This window comes from Macaca fascicularis, chromosome 6, assembly GCF_037993035.2.
Source record: "Macaca fascicularis isolate 582-1 chromosome 6, T2T-MFA8v1.1".
Classification (NCBI taxonomy): Eukaryota; Metazoa; Chordata; class Mammalia; order Primates; family Cercopithecidae; genus Macaca; species Macaca fascicularis.
In genome coordinates this window covers 64,143,688-64,168,935 of record NC_088380.1, presented here as the reverse complement: position 1 = coordinate 64,168,935, position 25,248 = coordinate 64,143,688, and the positions used below count along the sequence as shown (strand labels likewise).

The 25,248-nt window shown below is 35.7% G+C and overlaps 1 protein-coding gene and 1 long non-coding RNA gene across 3 annotated transcripts in view; one reads left to right on the top strand and one right to left on the bottom strand.

The window, feature by feature from the left end:
- RAB3C (RAB3C, member RAS oncogene family) overlaps positions 1–25,248 on the bottom strand; it is a 293,496-nt gene that overhangs the window by 146,440 nt on the left and 121,808 nt on the right. For both annotated transcript variants that reach the window (XM_005556952.4, XM_005556951.4), the window contains exon 3: positions 1,379–1,497. In XM_005556952.4, coding sequence (XP_005557009.1) covers positions 1,379–1,497 — 119 coding nt within the window. The remainder of the gene's footprint in view (positions 1–1,378; positions 1,498–25,248) is intronic.
- Positions 1–25,248, top strand: part of LOC102132926 (uncharacterized) — a 58,125-nt gene that overhangs the window by 20,182 nt on the left and 12,695 nt on the right. The gene's annotated exons all lie outside the window — the stretch shown is intronic.

Genomic DNA, 25,248 nt, shown 5'->3' with positions numbered 1-25,248 from the left:
CAATGTTCAGTTTACTAAAAAGAATAGTTATTTAAGCTTTCTTAAAAATAATATAAAAACAATAGTTATTTAAGCTTTCTTCTGTATTCCTCAGTGAAAGATAATTATTTTTTCATATACATCTTAAACTTGTCTTTTTAATTTATAACCCTGTATTTCTCTTTTGAATTGCTATCGCCAATAGTATTATTTCTTGCATTGTAACTGTGTGTGTGTGTGTGTGTGTGTGTGTAAATAAGAAGTCTTCCTAGATGAACAATTAAAACAGAAAAAAAAAAAAAAGCAAATGGAAATATTTTTAATAGCATCTGACCCTCATTGAACTGATATATATATATGTAAAAAACATTTTGGATAATATTATCATAGAAAACAAACAAAAAAAGAATTTTTTGCCTACGTATTGTCAAAGTTTTCCTTACATAAGATAGTCTGTGATTATATTTACAGTTATAGTGTGGTATTTCTTCAGTCAGTCCTAGTCATCACCAGTGGGAGCTCCATTTTGGGAGCTCCATTTCCCTCCTAATGTCACACAAAGCCCTACATAGATTCTTGCTCTTTCCACAGACAAACTGCCCTCTTTAGCCCTGTGCTTGAGCTCATAACCCTTCTCCTTGGCTTTTCAGTGTCTCTTCTCAAGGTGCTGGTGGGACAGAATGCAGGATACTGTAGCCATAGGAATAAACCCTCACTGTAAACACTCATCAGGGTCAGAAGTATTTTCAGATAGTTTGATGCAGCTATGAGTCAGAAATGGTTTTGGTTTTATCTTATCCTTTATCTCAGTCCTTCAAAATTTTTCAATTTGAATAACTCGTTTAACAAATCTTTTGGATGAGGGGTCCATAAACTTCTTTCATAAATGGCCAGATCGGAAATATTTTAGGCATTACCAGCAATATGGTTTCTGTTGCAACTACTTAACTCTGCTGTGGTGGTGTTAAGGCAGTCAAAGACAACAATCAACTTTTATTCCAATAAAAGTTGATTTACTAAACAAGCAGTGGGCCAGATTTGGCCCATGAGCCATAGTTTCTCGATCCCTATTTTAGATCAGTAAACTTCCAAACTATTCATTATTTATATTTTAAAAAATCAAAAGCAATGTACTAGTTTCCACGGAAGCAATGATGACAAAATGCAAAGCACTGGAAATGAACAAACTGCAGAAAAATCATCAGAATGACTTATTATCAATCCCTAAATAATGCTTCTGTGCATAAACAGCATTTGTTTTTAAATGAAGCACAAGTGGGATTGTAGTATAATGTAAACACATACATTACATTGCGGTATGGTCACTGCTTTGGGGAGAAAGAAGGAGTTGACTGGAGAACCATTATTATCAGCAATAAGAGTATTTGCTCTAACTTACCAATCTTGTACTGCATTGAAGGATTCTTCATTTGTAATGTCATACATTAAAATAAAGCCCATGGCTCCACGATAATAAGCTGTGGTGATAGTCCTGTATCTTTCCTGGCCTGCTGTGTCCTAAAGTATAAAAAAAAAAGATAATCTTCAGAAATGAGGCAATACATTTTTGGGAAATGATTAATAATTCCAAAAAGAGTCACAATAGAGTCTAAAGTGTACTCATTGTGTATAGCTATCTTTTTTAGTCTTGTTTCCCCTAATGATTTTTCAAAATGATTTTTTTACTGATACATAATAGATGTAGATATTTTCAGGGTACATGTAATAATTTAATATATTTATATAATTTTTAAAGATCAAATCAGTATAATTAGATATACAACACTTTAAATATTTGTCTTTTCTTTATGCAGAAACATTCAAATTATTCACTCCTAGCTACTTTAAAACATACAATCGATTATTGTAAATTATAATCACCCTACTGATTTATCAAACACTATATCTTATTTCTTCTACCAAACTCTATATTTGTACTTCAAATGATCAAATCTAAAAAGTATTAGTGTTCAAAAGAGTTGAGCAGGAGCAAGGGATAGAAAGCTTATTTAAAGAAATAATAAGAGAAAACTTTCCAAAGCTTGAGAAAGAGATAAATAACCAGATGTAGTAAGGTCAGGGAATACCAAACAGATTTGACCCAAATAAGACTCCCCCAAGGCATGTAATAGTCAAACTCTCAAAGGTGAAGGACAAATGGAGAATCCTAAAAGCAGCAAGTACAAAGAAGCAAATAACATATAAAGGAGCTCCAATTTGTCTGACCACAGGTTTCTCAATGAAAACCATAAAGGCCAGGAGAGAGTGGGACTGCATTTTCAAAGTGCTGAAAAAACCTGCCATCCAAGAATACTGTACCCAGCAAAAATATCCTTTATCTATGAAGGAGATAAAGTCTTTCTCAGGCAAACAAAAACTGAGAAAATTCACCACTACCACACTCATCTACAAATGTTAAAGAGAGTTCTTCAGTTTGAAAAATCACTCCATTAATATGCAAAAAGAAGACACTTGAAGGTATAAAACCCACTGGTAAAATTAAGTGCATAGACAAACCAACAATACTCTATAATTGTGGTAGCAATCCCCTCATAACTCTAGTATGAAGCCCAAAAGACAAATCTATCAAAACAACAATAGTTACAACAATCTGTTAAGATATAAGCAATATAAATATATGTAAATTGTAATAACAAAAAGTCAGAATGTGGGAGGATGGAGTTAAAGTGCAGAGAGTTTTTTTTTATGTTTTTCTTTGTGATCTAGGATAAGCTGCTACCTCTTTTAAACCACTTTTATGTCCTAATGATTTTTATATGGCAGTTCTGCAATATTCTGAAAAACTCTTTTTTTTGGTAAAGAACCCACTGAAAGTACCTTCGACATTTGTTTACTTCCATTAAGCGGCATCTGACTATAGAAAACAAACAAATAAAAAGATCGTATTTATTTACAATCTGAGCTTTTTATTGTAGTTTAAGATCAGAGGAATATATTAGCTCCACCACTATGCATTTGTCTATCTACTAAGTACAAGCCACTGTGGGGAAAAAAGGAAGTTTATAAAAAGGTCCCTGCTTTTAAGAAGCTTGCAATTCAGTCTTGGTTTATTCAATTTTAAAATGGGAATAAAAATACCTGCTTTGTATGTATGTTTGAGTCAGACAGATCCGGATTTGAGGGCCTTCTCTCCCATTAGATAGCTGAGGAATGTGGCCAAGTTACTGAACCTCTGTAAACCAAATCCTTCTAACATTTAGCATGCTTGTTAGGGTTCCATGAAGTAATTCATGTAAAGTGCTTCCCACAGAGAGCAGCACACAAACATTGGTCAATAAATGGCAAGTACTAGCTTTTATTCCTTAGATGCAGGACAGCAAGGTTAATACAAGATAAAGATAGCAGCTTACAAGTACAGAAGTTTGACACTTGCAAAAGAGATGGCATATAACAGTTAAATTTGGGGATCAGAGGCAGATACATCACCAAAATGGACCTGTATATATCACATATACCTTATAGTGTAACTAGAGTAAATGTTCCTCAATTCAAACTTCCTCCTCAGGACCTGGGGCATCACTTATAATTCAAATGTTCTTCAGTTTCTCTCTTTGCCACTTTCCCTGGAGATAGGCGTCTAACTTCTCTTTCCTAGTTCTCTTTAGACGCTTAGCACTTTGGACAGAAATACGATATTCTTTCTGACGTCAATCTGGACTCTCTTATCCCAGAGAGGCCTCCTTTGGATGCAGAGTGCATCCCAGCTACCCCTAAGATTTAACAGGCTTTGGAGGCAAAACTAATGTGTTGCACACAGGAACAGCTTCCTTTACCATCAAAATGAAATTAATGTCTCATAAGGTCACTATTGGGAAGGACTCATGTTGAATTTGCTGTTCTTCACCCTTAGGTATGTACCTGCTTAGATGCTTACACCCCACCATGAACAGCAGTGTGAAACTAAAGATTGCCTACAACTCTTTCCCAATTTGTGTTATATCCTATTTGACTCCTGAAAGTTTAGAGAAGAATGATCAAAGGAGGCTGGGAATCAGTGAATGATTCTGGAAGAATGTAGGATATAAAATGGAACTGAAAATTATCTAAGAGTATGAATTTTTATGAAGCCAACAATTCTACTCTTGGAGCAGGGGTAAGGCCGACCTGACTAGAAGGTATTTATTTGGTAATTTTACAGAAAATAAAGTTTCAAAAGTAGGATGAAAACAGATTATAGTACTCAAAATAGCAGAAATAATGTAAAACAGGTGAGGAAGATCTTTCAGAACATACTATCAATGGCAGAAAACAAAAAAAGAAAGTAGATTTCACCACATGAAAATCTGTCAATCCCTTGAATATAAAAAAAGTAAAATTAAAATGATAGAACATCAAATGATAAACTGGGAAGTATATTTGCCTTAGACCAGAGAGATCAAAGGTTAATATATTTAATATGTAAAATGGTACCAAGACATCACTAAAAATGTTAAATATTCTTTTTTTTTTTTTTTTTTGAGACGGAGTCTCACTCTGTCGCCCAGGCTGGAGTGCAGTGGTGCCATCTCCGCTCACTGCAAGCTCTGCCTCCCGGGTTCACGCCATTCTCCTGCCTCAGCCTCTCGAATAGCTGGGACTACAGGCGCCGCAACCACGCCCGGCTAATTTTTTGTGTTTTCGGTAGAGACGGGGTTTCACCGTGTTAGCCAGGATGGTCTCGATCTCCTGACCTCGTGATCCTAATAGTAAAAATTATTTATGAAAAGGCATATAAATGACGAATGAATTTATAAAAAGAATCGAATCCCAGCCATAATAATAAAAATGCAATGCTGCATAATTGCATGACTATATGATAGAAATTACTTGGCCACTATTTGAATATTTTGCTGTACTTTGCTTACTATTTTATAAATATTTTAAAATAAAAATGTAGATGCTAGGGATAAACATAGATGTTGTAAAGTGTAGCTCATTGGGACAAATATACAAATTAGGCAGAAAGAAGCAAATCTTGAACTTATTTGGATATTCTTATATATTCATTGGATTTAATTCAGTTAGCAGTATATCCAACTGTGAAACAAAGAAGAAAATTAGATAACATGGATAAAATACCAGAATCAAACTTCAAGACTGTTTAAAACGCAAAGAATGAGCAAAGCTTTTGTGACATGTGTAAGATTTCTGGGGGAGCATAACTAGTTATAACTAGTCTATTTTAAAAATTTTCCATATTTGGCTTGGGTTCATATTTTCCAGAACATATTATCTATAAATGTAATTTACCGTTTTTATTTTGGCTATTTTAAAGTAACTTTAAACGGCTTTCTTTTTCTCTTGGTCATACTTTTTTTTTTGGCATTGATTACAAAGCATTCTTACAGGTTGGAACCCCACGCCTGCTGCCTTCTCTGCACTGCAATAGACAGCTTCCCCCTAATTTCTCAGTAGGGGAAAACAACCTGTATACCAAGACACTGCTAAAAGGTGATGCAGACCTTTTCTGTCAAGCATGTTTTCAGCACAGACACTGAGTAATGTTGTGTTGGAAAACTGACTTTATGTCTCTCTTCCTTCTTGACCTCTTCCAGTGATGCTGTCCCCTTTTCGTAAGATGTTAATTTCATTTTGACAGTAAATAAACTTGTTCTATTGTTATAAAATGCATCGATTTCATATTGTGGGTATATTTAATCTTTGAGAGAGAAGAAATCAAGTCACCATTATATTCTGATTGAAATGCTACAGGAAACTGTTAGAAACCACAGGGTTGAATAGCCATTATGTATCAAAATCAAAAATGAGAGAGGGAAAAACCAGCTTTCAAGAAAAAAAAAATAGAAGCTTTCAGTAGTACTTGAGTCACAGCAAGGGGTAAGATCTTCAACATCATTCTGATTTGAACCCAGAAATACAATCTAATTGGTAATATTTATCATTTAAAAGCTCTCAGGGAGAATAAGAAATTGCACAAGTAGGGAAAGTATAGTAAGAAATAAAATGAGAAAATTTATTCTCCAGATACAGAGAATAAAATTAAGCTAATAAACAGACACCAAGCTGACTTTGTTTTGGCTTTGAAAACAATTTCAGGATTACAAACTCATTAGCATTTTCTTCTGTTATATCAGGAAAAAAAGGAACTGGGAAAAACACTTCATTATAATTGACATTTACTAATGATGGAAGAAGTTTACATCTGAAAGAAAAAAACATTTTATAATGTCAAGTGCCACTAATGTAATTAAACTTGAACAGTCTCAGGTAACTGACTAAAATGGTATTTCTCCCCAATTTGCCCAGGAAGCTGGCTCAAAATCCTGGCTTTGTGTTGTTCCTTTCCCTAACTGACACTAATAACTGGACATACTTGATTTTCCATAAATTTAGGCTTCTGATGACTGAAAAACATGACTGGAAATATCAGAGAGAAAATTAGGGATAAAAATGTGATTAAAAAATAAAAACTTTCTTCCATGAGTGATAGCTTTCATTTTCCTTAAAAAAAAAAAATTCAGTTAGCTTAAATATTTTGATTTCCCAATCATGTTTTTAGGAGAATTTTGGCATTAATGGCAAGTTTGATTAACAAATACTTGAATATCTGTCAAGAAAAACCTATAAAATGGGAAACATTCACAGCTTGATAAGTAGTAGCTTAAAACTTTTTCAGTTTGAATTTTGGCACTCTGTTTCTGCCTTAGAATTTTGTTTTCTAATGAAATCTTTCTTTTTTAAAACTGTATGTACTGAATTCTTAAAACCTTCTGAGGTCATGCAGAAATAACATTCAGTTTTAAAATTGAGGAAATAGCAGTCATTGGTAAGGTAAGAGTTGTACTGCAGTTTGTTTTTTGTTTTAGTGGTTACTTCTCTTTGTATTTAATTAAAGGGAAAAATGGGAGTAACTGTTAGTAAAGAAATATAACTCAAATAATATAACCACGATCAAAATACATTTATTGGATACCTAGACAGAGAAAAATAGATCAAAGGACAGACAATCCTGATACATGATAGAGTAGACAATTTTATAGGTGGAGAAACCAAATCAAAAAACGTTGGTGTTAATTGTTTAACAAAAGTACTTTAATTAAGCTATAGAAAAGAATATGTGATAACCCAAAAGGGGAAGTCAAAAGAAATGGGGGATGGGAACAGTGTAATCCAAGACCAAAAAAAAAAAAACATGCTTTACCTAATGAGTTTCCAAATGGACATAAAGAAGTAAAATAGAATAAATACTTAGTCATTGAGCACTCAAGCAAGTGGGGATCTCTTAATTCATACCTAGTTACCTTTTGCCCAAAGAAATTGTTTTGAATCACTAAAGACAGATTAAATTATGCTCAGTATAGTTTAATGTTAACACTGATTGATTCATTCAATAAACATTTAGTGAACACCTATTACAAGTTAGGAACTATGATAGGTATATATTAAACTTATTTTACCTATTCTAATCATATTTGTACATTTTAAAATTCTACACATTGAGAGCATTTCATTAGGAATACCATATTCTCTGTATATCTACAAAAATTTAAAGTTGAATGGAAAGAAAAAATGAGAGTAACTATTAGTAATGAAACATAACTCAAATAATATTACCATTTATTTTCCTAAAGAACTAGACAGCATAGCAATTTAAAACTGTAATAGAGACAATTTATTTAGTGTTGAAATCCCTCGATTCAGTTTCTGCTGTTGGCTGTATTGTCTCCCAGAAAGATACATTGAATTCCTCACCCCAGAACCTATGAATGTGACTTTATTTAGAAAAAGGGTCATTGCAGGTGTAACCAAGTTAAATGAGGTCTTCTTTTTTAAAATTATTTCAGTAGGTTTTTGGGGGAACAGGTGGTGTTTGGTTACATGAATTAAGTTGTTTAGTGGTTATTTCTGAGATTTTGGTTCACCCATCACCAGAGCAGCATACCCTGTACCCACTGGGTAGGTCACTTTGGATTAAAATGGGCCCTAATCTTTATATATGTAACACTTTAGAGACATAACACTCAGAGGAGAAAGCTATGTAAAGGCAGAGGCAGAGACCGGCCTGATGAATCTATAAGACAAGGACTGCCAAGAATTGGATTCTTCCCTAGAGCCTTAGAGACAGCATGGCACTGCTGACACCTTTATTTAGAACTTCCAGCCTCTGGAACTGTGAGACAATAAATTTCTGCTGTGTTAAGCCGCCCAATTTGTGCCTCTTTGTTACATTAGCCCTAGGAAACTAGCACAGTCACTGACCCCACTTTGCAATCTTCATGATCAGACTGAAGGCAATATAAATCTCAGAGCTACCCACACACACTGTTAGTACTTTACAGAAGAAAAAACTACAGAAAATTCAAGGTGGTCTATGGAGAAGTCAAACATAGTCTCACTGTGTGAATTCAGGAAAGATGTTATGCTAAAATCCACTACCATATTCTACATTTAACTTACATCAAATGAACCTCTTCAAAAAATTTGGTTTGATATACCTTGTTACTTTAAAAACTAGGTATCTATCTATTTCTCCATCTCTTATTCTAATATATGTCCTATTAGAAGGACAGAGCAATGTTGCTTGATGTGACAAAAATTATATATTACTTTCTGTTGGAATTTCATCCCAAAATGATTGAGATACTGTTCCACGAAAATGTAAAGTCATGATGTATATACCGAGACACAACTCCCGCAAACAACAGAAACAACAGAAACAATTTCAATTATTACACACCATGTTGTTTGTATAATGTCATTAATACTTGCCCCCAAGTTGCATTTTTAGAAATTTCCATAAATAGTCACAAAACAGTATTGAATTTGTCTTTTAAAAATGTAACAAAAATAGGAAGCTTAAATATTTTATGCTTTCTTGTTGCATATTTATTTTTGGAATGAAATAGCAACTTTTTCCTTAGAGCAGTTAATCTTCTATTAAAACAAAATTTACAAACCACTTTTTCCAACTGATCTTGTGCAGTCAGCCTGGCTTCATTTATGCACATTCAGTTATACAAGCATCTGTGAAACAAGCCCACATTTTAGAAGAGTACTAATAAAACAGCCGCTAAATAGTTCTTCAATCAGTTTAACTCCCTACTTATTGTCCTTTGTCCATCCTTTTCATACCAGCAGATTTTATTGATCAGATTTTTCTTGTCATGATGTTTAGTTTTGTAATACCAAAAACATTCATTTTACAATGGCATCCACTTCTAAGTAAAACCTAATAGAATAAGCCTGAGGCAGAAGGATAAAACCTGACCTATTATTTCATGGCAGTGTTACCATGGCAATTCATCTTTCCTGGAAGAGAGGAAAAGCCATAGATAGCTTTTTTTATAGGGGGCCTTTGACTCCATTGTCAGTAATACCCTGACATATCTACCAATTGTACGTTTCTGCTCATGAAAGTTGGAGATGGTTTTCAGTAAACACTCAGAACTCTCTTCAAGACCTTAATAAAATTTACAACCGAAAGTATATAAAGGCATCTTTACTTATTTTATTTCAGTGCTTGTTTTCTAAGAATGTTTAACACAAAGGCAGGAGAAGACACCATTTTTGCTTTCCTTCTAATTAATCTTTTTGACATACTTCTTCCCAGTGGGATTTTGATTACACCAAATTTTTTCAAAACCTGCAGGATAAATAGATAAATTCAGACAGCTTACAGCTCATAGTCAAGGTTGAGAATTGTTTTTCTTCACAGAACACAATAAGAAACGCTTGCATAAGATCAAATGCATTGCGTTTTAAAGGATAACAGGCTTTTGAATGGGACTTTTACTATTGCCCTAAAATAGGCAACTAAGACTCAAACCAGACTCTTTATAAAGGGTTGGGCACTTTCATACACACAAAGCCATGTGCCGATTGGGCTCATTGAATAGTATCTGCTTAAACAATGAAATTTTGATCTGCTTTTGTGCAAGAGTACTTGATACCTGGAGAGAGAGAGCAGGGTTGAGGAAGGGGAGGCAGTGGAGAAGCCTGATTTCTCACAGGTTAGCATGACTATATTATGTGAGTTTCTCATGGATCAGTAAACACTACAGCAGGTAGCTGCACTTGACACATTTTGCCATTAAGCCATCTCCAAGAGAGCTGTCTCCTGGATGAGGTGTGGAGAGCTATGATGTGTATTAACAGGGGCAGAAAGGAGCTGAAGAAATTTTAAAGGAGAAGGAATGTGAGCAACTCTTCCACGTCATGGCACTATGCGGCGAGAGAGCCCTAACAGGCTCCCTGAAGGTCCTCCATAAGGGAACCAGCATTCAGATATCTGTCACACGGAAGCTTGTCCAGTGGGTGGCAGGACAGGCTTCACTGAAGAAGCCAAGAAAGAATTGTAATTGCACATCAGGTTATGTACAGTCATCTGCCCTCTCTTCATCTCCCAGCTCTTCTTCATCCCTGATTTTGAAACAGCAAGAACTACAAAAAGAAGGGACAGAAAGGGAGGATCAAACTGCTCTTTTGATTGTACTACCAGTCCCTGGGAATGTAGTCAGATTTATGGTAAGGGAAGAATATTATTGTTAAACTGGATACGACAATTTTGCCTTTTTAAACTGGGCTCAACAGCACTGAGATTTCTTTCTGTCTTAATAATCAACTTTTCTAAAAGCAGTTTTAGTTTCACAGCAAAACTGAACAAAGTACGGAGATTATATCTTATAAACACCCTAGCCCCACACATGCATAGCTCCTCCTCTATCAATGTCCCCCACCAAAGTGGTGCATTTGTTACAACTGATGAACCTACATTAACACATCATTATCACCCAAAGTCCATAGTTTACATTAGGGTTCCCTCATGGTGCTTTACATCCTGTGGTTTTGCAGAAATTTGTAATGACATGAATCCACAATTATAGTATCATATAGAGTAGTTTCACTGCCCTAAAAGTCCTCTGTGTTCTGCCTGAGTTGAGTTTTTTGTCTGTTTGTTTGTTTTTTAATAAGAGAACAATGACTGGAAATACTATGAGATCTATTCAAGTCATGGTTTGGGGATGAGTATAGGTGACTGGGCAGAGCATGATCAAAAACAGAGTTTAGATAAAATTAATATCAAAGTACACCACAAGTTTAGGCTTTTTTACCAAGCTAACTACCAATAAGGTATTACAAAAACAACATCAAGAATGTAGACTTAAACAGGGTGTTACATATATGCACATTCATATACATCATGCCATTCATTTATTCGTAAGTAGTAGACTATTTTTTAGATGATGAAACAGAGATAAAGAGGTGAGGTGCCAGTTCTAAGTCACAGCGCGGGGAAGTGACACAGGTCATACCAAAGACCAGCTTTTCTCAAATATCCAAAGTCTAGTCCTCTTTCTGAGTATTAAGTTGAATAGTGAGGAATTTAGGTTATAGTTTTTTTACTCTGGCTCCCTATTTGATGTTATCATCTCGCTTTTGAACCTTTGTTCATGTCTATGCTTTAGATATTTTTCAGCTTCGTTATTTCAAACCCATTCATTTTTCAACCAATTGTAGCTGTGTCCAGTGCTAAGACTCTACTGAAATTGTTCATGCTAAAATAATCAATGACCTCATCACTGCCATATCCAGCAGTTTAACTTTTGGTTCTCATTTTACTTGTCTATGCTAAAACACATGGTATAGATGATAACCCCTTATTTCTTTAAATTAACTCTTCCAGGGCATGACTCTCTCCTGATTCTTTAGTCTCTTTAAGTTTTCTTCTTCACTTGGCAGGCTCCTTTTCCTGATTGGCAAGCTTTGCTTTCTGCTCACCTCTTAAAGGTGCTATACAGGCTTCTGATCTTCATTCTGTCTCATCGTCTTGTATGATGTTACCAGATACTACACTGTCTTCACAGTTTCAAATGTAATCTATAAACATAATAGCTCCACTTACTAGGAAACCTTGATTACACTTCTGTATTCCAGAACCATATTTTCATCATGGGATACACAGATATCTCAAATTTAACTTGTGCAAAAAACTAAAGTCAATGAAATTCTCCAAAATCTACTGTGTCACCAGCACTTAAAATCTTTAATCACAACATCAAAACTCACAAATTTTAACAAGCTGAAAATGTTTGACCTATCCAATATTCTTCTTCCTCTTCCTTCATTAATTCCCGTGCATACTTTTAAAGATGTAATTAGACAAGAAATTATCTTTGCTTAAGCTTAGGTCAAGGCAAAAGAAAAAAAAATCACCTAAGATTTTTCTTTATTGCAACATTTTTATTCTTATCACCAGTCACAGCCTTGTCTACCCTCTAGGAAAAAAAATACTTTTAGTCCTGGAGACAAGGCTAGTTGTATCTTCAGAAAGAAAAAAAGAAAGATGCACAGGAAATTCAGCCTGTGGAATTAAATACATTTTTGAGGAAAAGAAGACAAAAGTATAATTTAATAGATCATATAGTATTGGAAGCCAGGAAACCTGGGTTCTGGTTGAATCTCTGGTAATTGTTAGAAAAGTCACCTTGGTTATCTCATTGGCCTCTCTAGGCTTTGATTTTCTCATTTATAAATGAGAAACTACCTTTTCTAAGTCCTTTTCAGCTCTAAATTAAAATATATTTTTCTTTCTCATGGTATTTTTGATATAGTGGATCAGAATACATTTTTTTTTTTTTTTTTTTTTTTGAGACAGAGTCTCGCTCTATCACCCAGGCTGGAGTGCAGTGGCCGGATCTCAGCTCACTGCAAGCTCCGCCTCCCGGGTTTACGCCATTCTCCTGCCTCAGCCTCCCAAGTAGCTGGGACTACAGGCGCCCGCCACCTCGCCCGGCTAGTTTTTTGTATTTTTTAGTAGAGACGGGGTTTCACCGGGTTAGCCAGGATGGTCTCGATCTCCTGACCTCGTGATCCACCCGTCTTGGCCTCCCAAAGTGCTGGGATCACAGGCTTTTGTCAGGAAATTGACCCACTAATATTTTCTATAATAACCACTATATTTATTTGTATATTTATTATATTATTCTATGACATTTGACCTGATTATATTATGTTTCTTTTTTTCACATCCTGCTTCCTCTTTGGTTGAAAATTTTCTATTTTGTCTAATCTCATGCATCTCTTTATTAATTTGGAAGTTATGCCTATAATAAATTGATTATCAAAATGTTAAAATTTATATTTAAAATAAGCAATCAATATCTTTAACTTCATTTTCCAAAATTCAAATACTTGGCTTCAGTCATCCATTCCTATCTTAAATCATAATGTTGCACAATGTTCTATATTTCAAACTACCTTGATTTTTTACTCCCTGAGTCAGGCACTTTTTAACACAGACATTATTTATTTGTATTTATCCACATGTTTTCCAGTTTCTCTGCTCACAAGTTTTTCTTGCATCTCAAATTGTCCCTTTTTGTTTTTGAAGTGCACTTTTTTAGAAATCCCATTGGGGAAGGTCTGCCGGTAACAAATACTTCTTTTGTATGTCCAAATATACTTTTGTTTAACCCTTATATATGAATAATGTTTGGCTGGGTATATAATTCTAGTTATAGTCTATCTTCACTTTATCACATTATTCCATTGTCTTGAGGTTTCAGTTGATACCATTGAAAAGTCTGCTATAAGTCTAATTATTGTTCCATTTTAATCACTATCCTTATTGCAATAAAGACCCATGACCTCCATCACCATCCATACTACCATTCACCTCTTGTTCAAAACCATGCTATGTCTTCCCATTGGCTAGGAAATAAAGTCCAAGTTTCTTAGGCTCTTTTTCATTTGTCCCCAACATATGAACTATCTTTACTCTGAAGCTACTTTTAGGAGTTTCCTTTCATCTTTGGTATTCTGTAGTTTCACTGTGATGTGGCTACATTTACATTTCTTTTCCATGTGCTGCTGGGGGAATCACTGTGCTTCCCAATTTTGAGGATTATTGTCTTGTAACAATTCTAGAAGAAAATTTCAGTTATTAACCCTTCAAGCTACTTTAACTTCATTTTTAAAATGCGTTTATTTTAGAATTCCAACTATACGTAAGTAGACAGGGTAACCATACGTCCTAGTTTGCCCAAGAATGTCCTGGTTTATGCCTGTGTTTTATCAATGAATACTTAATTAATTGTTGGCTCAAAAGTCCTCTAGAACCTGTTTAGTTCAAGTTTAAAGCCAGGTGAGGGTTTATCAAGCAAGTTCATAATTTCTGATGTATTTTAAAGATTGTTGTTATATTACCATTGTCAATTCTAAAGAGTTGAAGAATATTTGCAAAAGTTCTAAAGCTCAGCTGATTTACACACTGTAAACATGTTCATTTTAAAATAAAACCAGTGAGTTTGACTCTAAAATAAGAATATTTCTCTGCCATGTGCAGTTCTTGCCCTGATTCTCACCAGCTTTCTTTAGTTACCTATTTTGAAAAGTGACTGTGTTACTCATGTAGGTCAAGATCACAGACTGGTATCTGCCTCACAGAAGTGCTCTGTTTGATTAACATCGTGTTTAAAATTCCTTAAGCTAACATTTTAAAATGTGAATTTTTTTACACAAAAGCCCAGATTTCTAATTTGTTTTGAAAAATTTCAAGAGATGGTAAAAATGGTGCCTGCATTGCTGTGTGGCCATGGAGGACTACAACTAGTAGCAGCTGCCCCTTTTGTACTCTTATCTGGCTGTCTTTATGTTGACTGGCCCCTGAGGTATTGAAGTTTAGAGATGACCCCACTACCTCCGTCACCATTTGTACTACCACTCACTCCTGTTCAAACACAGTCTATGTCTTCCTATTCGCCATAGAATAAAGTCTAAATTTCTTAGGCTACTTTTTATTTGGCCCCAAGATCACTATCCAATTTTATATTTACATTTATACTTTGTATGTGTGTTTATTCTTTTGTTTTTGATCCCTTCATGTCAGAATTCGGCTGTGTTTCCCAGTCTGTCCCTAAGTTTTCTTATCTTTGTCTTCTTCATTGACTACACTCCTCTCACCCATTTGGCCTTGTGTTTTCATGTTCAAAAGAACCCACATATATCTTCAAAAACAAAAATAAAAATATTCTCGGTCAGGCATGGTGGCTAATGCCTATAATCCCAGCACTTTTGGGAGGCTGAGATGGGTGGATCACTGGAGGTCAGGAGTTCGAGATCAGCCTGGCTAACATGGTGAAACCCTGTCTCTACTAAAAATACAAAAATTAGCTGGACATCATGGTGCATGCCTGTAATCCCAGCTACTTGGGAGACTGAGGCAGGAGAATCACTTGAATCCGGGAGGCAGAGGTTGAAGTGAGCTGAGATCGCTTCACTGCACTCCAGCCTGGGTGACAGAGCGAGACTGTCTCAAGGGAAAAAAAAAAAAAATCTATCAAATGGCTATTTTTTTTTTTAATTTTTGTAGACCATTTTAAGCCAATAATAAAAGTAGTTATTAACTTATCCCAGACAATTTAGTGCCTAGGTGAAATTGATGTTTAGACTCGAAATTGATGTTTGGACTCAAAATTGATACAAAGCAAAAATTACATTGTTTAATCAATATTCTTAACCTAACTTCTTAATGAAAACCAACCAAACATTGAATATCTATATTCTTAGCATTGTGTGGTGTACTGAGAAAAATACAAAGTAAATATCTACGAGATACAACCTTGAAATCAGAAAATTTGTATTTCCCATAAACTGGCAAAATGAAGTACATAAAGCAATCTGAGAGGCTGGTTGTGTGTGAAGTGTTTATTGTACGATGTAAGTGCTAGAGAAATCAGAGGAGAAACAAATCAATGTGAGCTGAAGTAAGCTCCAGGAACGGGTAAGGTTGGTGCAGGTTCCCAGTGTGCATACTAGTGCTAAATAAGTGACACTCCCTCTGCTTTTGTAGTCAGTAACAGCAATGTGTGGCATAAAGAAAGGGCTTTGGAGTTAGAACACCTGGGTTCCTACCCTGGTTCTAAGACTCACATGCAGAGTATCTTCAGAAATATCATCTAACCTCTCTGTGCATGTTTCCTGATTTCCAAAATGAAATCAATACCTAATAGTGAGTTGAAATGCAAGCCATAAATGAGAAAAGTTCTCTGTAAAGTATGAAATGCTAGAGGCAGCATCATCATTATTGATTGTGTTAATAAGAGTAAAAAATCGAAGCGAGCCTGTCAGATCCCAATAGAAAGTGTCTGTTAAGACAAAACTGGATTGCTCAGTGGAACATTGTTTCTTGCTCATCCTACTCCCAGGGGAGAAGAGAAAATAAAGATATTTGTCCTTCAGGATCAGCCAGAATCCACATGTTCTCATTTTCTCTCTCCATGCCTCCTTACATAAAAGGAGAACAGAATGCAAAGATGAAATACGCAATTAAATTCTTATCATGACTATCATCTGATTATGCTTGCTGATTTCTTTAAGGTCTTCTGCACATTCTTATTTTTATGATTGTTTTGATCCTCATGGAAACAAAGGGCCTAGTGAATTATACGGATGTTTCAAGATTAAAGCAGATTCCCATATCTCACACTACTTTGAGTGATAAGAATCAATAAGTATTATGTCTGGTGATGAAGTCCCTAAAATAGATAGAAAGAAAAAGGGAAATGAAAATGTAGAAATCAGATGCTAGAGAACTAGAAGCTGCTGCAGCATCTCATCATGTATGCCATAGAGAGAGCAAGCACATAGCTGGCTGTGCAACAGATGTGCAACAAGAGGATACAATGGCTGTCTCTTGGAAGAGCAGGGGAAAGCCAGGGAGAAGATGCCAGAGAAAGGGTGTCAACTTTGGAAAAGCTTCCCTTTTTTAAAATTTCTTTTTATTTATTTATTTATTTTTTTTGACATGGAGTCTTGCTCTTTTGCCCAGGCTGGAGTGCAATGGTGTGATCTCGGCTCACTGCAACCTCCGCCTCCCAGATTCAGGCAATTCTCCTGCCTCAGCCTCTTAAGTCGCTGAAGATTACAGGCGTGTGCCACCATGCCGGGCTAATTTTTGTATTTTTAGTAGAAATGGGATTTCACAATGTTGGCCAGGCTGGTCTCGAACTCCTGACCTCAAATGATCCACCTGACTTGGCCTCTGAAATTGCTGGGATTATAGGCGAGAACCACCACGACTGGCCTGGAAAAGCTTCTTGATTTGACCTGAAATAGTACTACTATTAATAATGATATACATTTCTCTTTATAAGTGGGTCCAATTTACTTATTAGTTTCTTTTACAATAGTATTTCATCTTAAATAATTCTAAAACCATAGTGGGATGATAGTACATCCAAATGGAGTCTCTAAATATCAAAAGTAATTTTGAGTGGGCCAGTACTGTCTCAAAAGTAGTTAAAATGGTGAAAAATATTAAGCCTATTTGCCTGGCATTTGGGAAATGATGACACTCAGACGAAGGCCTCAGACAGCCTAGTGTACTTTCACGTGTGAATTTAGTGACCTCACATTTCTGTATAAGATTATACAATATCAAACTTTACAAGGCACAAAGTTACCCATGGCCTCCTAAGATCAATGATAACAGCAAATGAGGCTTCACGATTACACAGCTAATTAGAGACAAACCCTGGCTCTTCGCTGACTTTTTTTTTTTTTTTTTTTTGGATATGTTGAAAGCATCCAGAGATGACTTCAATTGCTGTTAAAGTAATTCTTTTCTGTTTAGTTCTGATCAGACACCAATGAGACTGGTGCTTGGATCCATAATTGTAGGAACTGAAATCAGAGGCGTGGGTCAGAGGCCAGCTACAAAGAAGACTAAAGGATTGAGAGATGCACCTATGGAAAACAATTCAACAACAATTATGAGCCAGGCTCGATAAACCTCAGAAGTCTGAAGAGTGACTTCCTACCAACTTTGAGGATAGAAGTCTTTCTGATAGAGCATGCAGCATGGGAAATGGCTTTTTTTTTTTCATTTTGAACATCTTCATTCAAAACAGAACTGGAATTTATTGGGAAGAATTGGGGCATGATCATTAGCTGCAAGGATTAAGAAGCTAGAGAGGCAGACATCTCAGTTTGAGGACTGGACCGTGAATTGTGGACTCGCCTCTGTGGAGCAGGTGCTACCCCTCTGGAAGGTAGAAGGGCCTGGGTGGTGTATGGAGGGTGAGTCCCATGGGCACCCAGGCCACTTTAATGCTGTCACTCTGGGTGCTGCTTTTGAAAAGGATAAAACTTGACTGAAATGCCAAAAGACAATAACATGTAAAATTAAGCCCAAACTCTTATTACAACTTGACATAATTTAAACCTAGAATAATGTCTACAGAATGTATTCAATCTGAATTCTCTTTAGGGGTTAATTTCTCTGCTAAGGCAGAGAAAACAAATTTCCAGGAGTTATTACAAATGAACACACCATATTATTTCCAGATCAACAGAAAATAAGAGTAAAAAGCCACAAATGAGAAAGAACCTATATTGATTTATGTGTGAAAAAGAAAGCAGACAAGCAAATATATGCTATATAGCATACATCTGTACATTAACATTTTAAATTTAAGAAGAAAGATGAGGTAGGACTAAGAATGTTATTTTTGGAGAAATAAAACCCATGTATACAGCAAAACTTAATTCTTTATTTTCCATATTAAAATGTTAACAAAAATCACTGCATCACAAATAAACCAAATAGACCTAAATCATTTGCCAAACAATCTGGCAGTCCATAAAGGCATTTTTCTCACATTTAAATTTCACTGACAACATGACTGTTGGCATGAGAAACCTGAAAGGGAATTAGTATTCTGACTATAATTCAAATTCCTATTTCAATGCAAAAAGTTCTTTCAGGGATTGTGTGCCAGACAAATGTATTTTTCTTACCCTGTAAACAGACTCTACTGCTTGAATTGCTTGGTAGCAGAGTCAGAGAGCAGATGCACTGGCCTCTACTGATCTTTCTCCTACAGGAAAGACAGAAACTTCTCCAGCTGGGCACCACTCTGACTGGATTATGCCAGGCATGATGATCATGCTGTGCTAATAAGGTCAGGGTCTGATCCCTGTGTGTTCTTCCCTCTGCTCCAAGCAGTCCAACTATATGCTCAACCTGGTGAATTATTTCACAAATGTGAGAGCAGGCAGATGGGCAAGGGTGTAAGGCTATATTTGCCCAGATCCATCATCATTCATAGAAGGATGAAGGAATGGGCTAGGCATGGTGGCTCATGCCTGTAATCCCAGCACTTTGGGAGGCCGAGGTTAAAGGATCACTTGAGCCAGAAGTTTGAGACCAGCCTGGGCAATGTGGCAAGACCTGTCTCTACAAAAATGTAAACAAATTAGCTAGGTGTGGTGGTGTGCACCTATGGTCTCAGCAACTTGGGAGACTGAGGTGGGGGTATTGCTTTAACCCAGGAGTTTGAGGCTACAGTAAGCTATGATTGTACCACTGCATTCCAGCTTGGGCAACACAGAGAGACCCTGCCTCAAAAAAAAGAAAAAAAAAAAAAAAAAGGAAAGAAAGATAAGAGATGACTCTTAGTACCCGAAAACGATTGCAAGCTGCTGTAGAACATCCTCAGGCAGGGCAGGGTTTCTTCCCTTTTGGAGCCAAGCAATGAATTCTAATAAAGCACAGAGTTGGCTGGGGGTACAAATAGAGTGAAGAGTTTCCCTATCATTCATTTTTGAGGAAGTTTTAGGAGACTTATTTCTTCTAATGAATTTATTTATAAATGACATTTGGCAATTTAACATAATGCTGCCCTCTCAGAAGTTCTCCCTTAGTAGATCTGGCAGCTGAGTCTGGGAACGTGTACCTTCTCCAAGCACCCTTGGTCATTCTGATGCTGGCAGTCTGACCAATACTAGGTAACTGTTAAGAGAAGGGATTCTAGGGCTGAATGATCTGTGTTCACCTTCTGGCTCCAGTCCTTACTGGCTGTGTGATGCTGGGCAAATCAATCAATCTTTCTGTACCCCAGTTTTCTCAACTGTAAAATGAGTTTCTCTAGAAACCTAAGGTTGCTATGAAAATCAAATGAGCTAACACAGGTAACTTGGTTAGAATAGGACCTCAGACGCAGGAAGCATGCAACACATGTCAGCCGTTGTAACTCCTAGCTGCTCTTTATTTCTAAGTTTCTTTTTCTTGTGCAATGTTTTATACATCAACATATTTCATGTTCATGATTTGGGTTTATTACATCTCTATAGAATTATCCAAATACTATGTATGATATCTAATTTTCGGATGTCCTTTTTAAAAAAAGTGTGATTACAAACTACTGTTAATCTCTCTTATTTGAATAAAATTGTATTTTACAAGGAGTGAAGATATAGGTTGTCATTCTTTGCTCAAATATCATTTTTCCAGAAATGGAAATAAGATTACTGCTATGGCCTTCCAATTTGCTTAAAGTTGACAAGCAAAAAACAGTGTGCTTTAAAACTTCTGCCAGAGGACCCACTTCAATATGGAATGTCCAAGGCAATCGAACAACAAATTGAGACAAGCAAATAAAAACTGGAAACTGTCATGGAAAGAAAAGCAGGCAAAAGATGACTAAAATGTTGTCTGGGCTTTTCTCCAAGCTGGCTTTGGCAATGGGATGAAAGCCCTTTGTCTCAATGGTAAAAAATGATTGGATATGTATAGATTTTGACTCAAGATAGAGATAAACTAATAAAAATGGGCTGCATTAGAAACTGGTGAGTACTTTATCACTGGAGATGTTTGAACATAAGAATGTTAAGAATGAACAACACTAAGGATGTTGTAGAAGAGAGTTGTGCATTCTGTAAGAGGTTAGATTACACAACCACAAGAACCCAAGAGACAAGTTGCAGATGGTATCAAGGTTGCAAAAATGAGATATTGGAAGGTTAATGTTATTAATCAATACAAATAAGTAGAGAAGTTACTGCATGTCTGTGGAAAGATAAGAAGTTCAAATGTTACAGATGCTTTATTTTAATCCTAGATGAAAACTTCTAAGCAGAGATCGTCTAAGACTAACAATGTATAAATGGATATATTCTCATTATATTACAACTCTACCTTTTCTTCCAATAACTCTGTTATTACTGCTTTTCTGCTTTTCCTATCCTGTAAATTTCAATGTGTCCATGAGGGAGACCAGCCACTTATTTCTAAATAAAGATATGAATTTGAGACGAATGCCCAAGGTGGCCATTGAAAAAAATGCTTATCCAGAGGTGCTCAAACTCTGACTTCCAATGCTACTGTCCTACAGCTTGTAGCTGTAACTGACGGATCTCACTTCTCAATTCGTGGGACAGTAAAGCTTATTTTTCAAGATTGCCACCATAAACTATTCCTAAGCAACAACAAAAGTTTCTGTATTTGCTATCTCCTTTACACTAACTGCTAGATCACCCAGTGGTTGTTTGCACTTGATTGTTTTTCTTTGCATTTAAAAAAATTCATCTCAAGCAACTTTCAAACCATCAGAAAAACATCATGAGAATTATAAATTATAATTTTATGTTGGCTGTACCAAAAATGTAATATCCAGTATCTCCTAAGATTAAATGAACTGCAAGGCTACTAGGAACAATACGAAAGTAAGAGGCGGTGGATTGGGCAACACAGGATCAAGTGAGGCCTTATTTCGCATCATAAGAAGATGGATACTCCAGGCACAAGTATAGTAATGAGTAAAATTTAATTTGCTTCATTTCCAGAAACAAGTTAAATAAGGTTAGGAAGCAAAGGGCTCCTTTCTAAAGAAAGACAGAGGGAGGGATGAAGAGAGGGAGAGAGAGTGAAAGTGGGGAGAGGGAAGACAAAAGTGATTGGGAACAAGTCATTGTAACCAAGGAGTCCTTTCAATAAAAAATGTGGGCATCATCTACTTCTATTCCATAAACACAGCTGCAAGAGACTACATTCTCCCTCAAAAGAAAATTTCTCTTTAACCTTATTAATATTTACTGAAACATGTTTATCTTGGATTTTGAATTCAAGTACCTCTTAACTCCTTTCCTAATAAATAGCAAATCCAAATACCATAATGCAAAATTTGTCATCAAAATTTTTAAGAATTCATAAAAGAAAGCCAACTATTTGTAGATTTTCAATAATCTCACTTAATAACAATATTGCAAAACTCCTGATCATAAGACAGAAGAATCTAGCTCACATTTGGGCTGGTCACTTCTTTCCAATTGCTGCAATGGAATTTGCTTGTGAGAAGCTGTTTTCCCCTGAAGGTAAAGACTGCTTTGCCTATTTACAAAATAAGAACTCAAAAAATACCAGATGTATAGTTATTATACTAGTTGTTTATTCTAAAAGTACATTGAAAGCAGAGATTCTCTGAAGAAGTATCTTTCTACCTTCCTTTAGTGTAACATATAATGTGATGTCATAAATAACCAGATGGTTAAAAAAAATTATAAAACATCCAGGAAAAAAAAAACATAGTGATTTTTAAAAATACTAAATTATTATTCTGTTTGCTTCAGTGCAATTATCTCTGAATATAACATTGCATTATCACTCACTTTGAATCTACCATTCATAAATTTTAAAGTAAAAGGAAACTCATACAATTATTCATAGTTAATGCTGGAGTTAACTATTTTCAGAGTTAATCTCTGATTTGGTAACTTGAGTTTCTTATTGTGCTAATTAATGGTGAACATGAATCAGCCTGGTGTTTAGCGATCGGATCACCACCCCTAACTCAAACTGGAACTAAATGTTCAACCAGAGAATGAATGAAAGTTACAGAAATTAAAAAAGAAAGAAAGAAAGAAAGAAAAAGCTAGCACCCCTTTAAATTTCTGAAAATATCACAACCAAAAGGATTCAGATAAAGTAAAAGTCATTTTACCTGCTCATCATGTTTTTTATGACCTGTTAATGACTGTTGTTCTGAAATGGAATAGAATCCCAACCCCAGATACATTCAGCACAGATCATGTGTATAGCATTGCTTTTGTGTATCTTTAATAAAAAATTCTCAGTACTTTCAAGAATTATGTTTGCGATTATATTCAGCTATTTAGATGACATTTCACCTCAATAAACAAGCAGAATTTTTTCCTTTTCAGGAAATAGAGATATTGATGCAGTTTATTCTATCAGAGTCCTTTAATTTGGAAGTCTAGCTGCTTCCTCTTATCTGAGTACACCAGCAGGCAAACTTGAGCATTATGAACCACAAATTACATGCAAACTCCAAGCACTATGCAGTAAGCAAAGGAGATTTCATGGCTCTGTAGTTTTCATAATTACATTAAAGCCAGGAATGTTTCTCTTAAAACACCAAAATGTGTTTTTATAAAGAAATTGATTTCAGGATTTGTCATTAGAAAGTAAATAAGCAAGGATTAAAGTGGCATTTACTGTGATGAAATAGTGGCTTAAAATAGGTAAGCCAGCAGATATAGTAAAGCATGCTCCAGTCTGGAATAGGGAAGAGGGCTTAGGACTTGAAATCAGAGATTCTTTCTTGGTAAAAGGCTCAGTTCTTCTACAAGCCTGCTCAGTGACTTGTGGGAGGTCATTTCATCTTTTTACTTTCCTCATTTGCATAAAGATGTAATTAAATTACATATTTTAAGGTCTCATTTGATTCTAAAGACTCCTGAGGTTAAGGTTTCTTAAAGGAACTGATTTCTGGGGAGAATTTACATTAGTACAAACTATTAGTGCTCCCAAAGAGCTGTTTAGTACATTGATTTTTACAGTTTTATAAGTTTAGTGTAGTGATGCTCAAATTTTATTATGCATCAAAACTTGTTAACAGGGGGAAATTCCTGGGCTCCATGATTAAAGACATATTCAGTAGGACTGGGTGGGCATGGGAATCTGAGCTGTTAGTAGCCCTCAAGGTAATTCTCATGTAGTTGCACTTTGAGAATGGACTAGTAGCTTGAAAAAAGTAAAACAATTTCTCCAAATTCTGGTTTAATCCCTGGTAAACTGTCATAATAGGGTATTAAGGCACAATAATAATTCCAAATAAAAACTTGCTTTTCATCAGAAATATGATTACAAAAGAATAAACATGGCCGGTGGCTCATGCCTGTAATCCCAGTGCTTTGGGAGGCCGAGGCAGGTGGATCACCTGAGGTCGGGAGTTCGAGACCAGCCTGACTAACATGGAGAAACCCTGTCTCTACTAAAAATACAAAATAGCCATGTGTGGTGGCTCATGCCTGTAATCCCAGCTCCTTGGGAGGCTGAGGCAGGAGAATTGCTTGAACCCAGGAGGCGGAGGTTGCAGTGAGCCAAGATCGTGCCATAGTACTCCAGCCCGGACTGGAGTCTCAAAAAAAAAAAAAAAAAAAAAAAAAAAAAAAGAATAAACAAGATGTTATTCATCAGGATAGTCCAACAACTTTGGCTGCCAAATATAATTTTGGCTGCCACATATAATTTTGGAAGAATCCCTTACTTCTTTTATTAAAAGTTATTTACATTTCTTTTCATGGAAGTCATCTTTAATTACTTTATATCCTGAGTATTCATTAAACCAATATATAGGTTGCCTTGTATTTTTTCATCAAAAATTGCTGGTTATAACTTATACTCACTATCCAGGTTATCATCAAGTCCATTCCAACAGGTTCCAAAATTTTGCAGCATGAACCTATTTTTGTTTGATAAAGTGTGTAGATCTAAATATCAAAAAGATTAACTGAAAATGTATAAATATTAGTAGTTCTCTCTGGAGGGTTTGTTTAGAGGTAGGTTTAGGTTTCTGTTTATTCTTCTGTATTTTCAAATTTTTCTACAAAGGCTATTGTATCTGTTATCATCTTTCTTTTAGAATGAATAAAAAGAAAGGAGAAAGGGAAGACAACAGGAAAAGGAGGAGGAAGGGAGAAGAAGGAAATGGAAGAGGAGGAGAAAAAGAAGGATGTGTGTGTGCAGGAGAGAAAGAATGAGAGAGACAGAGAGAAAGGAGAACGAGAGACTACCTGGCAAATACTGTAACAGAGACAATACAGGAGGCTGGCAAGACGTAGGTGTGTAGGTGCCTGGAGGAAATCAATAGTTTTTCAAAGAAAGTAATGTTTAGAGTTGAGCCTGTTAGCAGAAGTGGCACGTAAGCTTTGTAGGGTAAGAATAGCCTAAAGTGCATGAGGCATGAAAGAAAATGGCTTGTTTGGGATCTAAAAGTAGTTTGCATGGATGAAGCACACACAGCCTGTATGATGTTTAAACTGTGGCTTGAAACCTACTAACAGGACAGAAACTCTGTGAAGTGGGTCATGGACAGCATTTTACAAATTAATAGGCTATAACAGAAACTATGAAAGTGAATTACACATAAGAATAAGTGCCAAATTTTGTGAAGATTTTCATGTGTGTCTGTGAGTGTGTGTGTAAATTAGATCATGTAATAAAATATA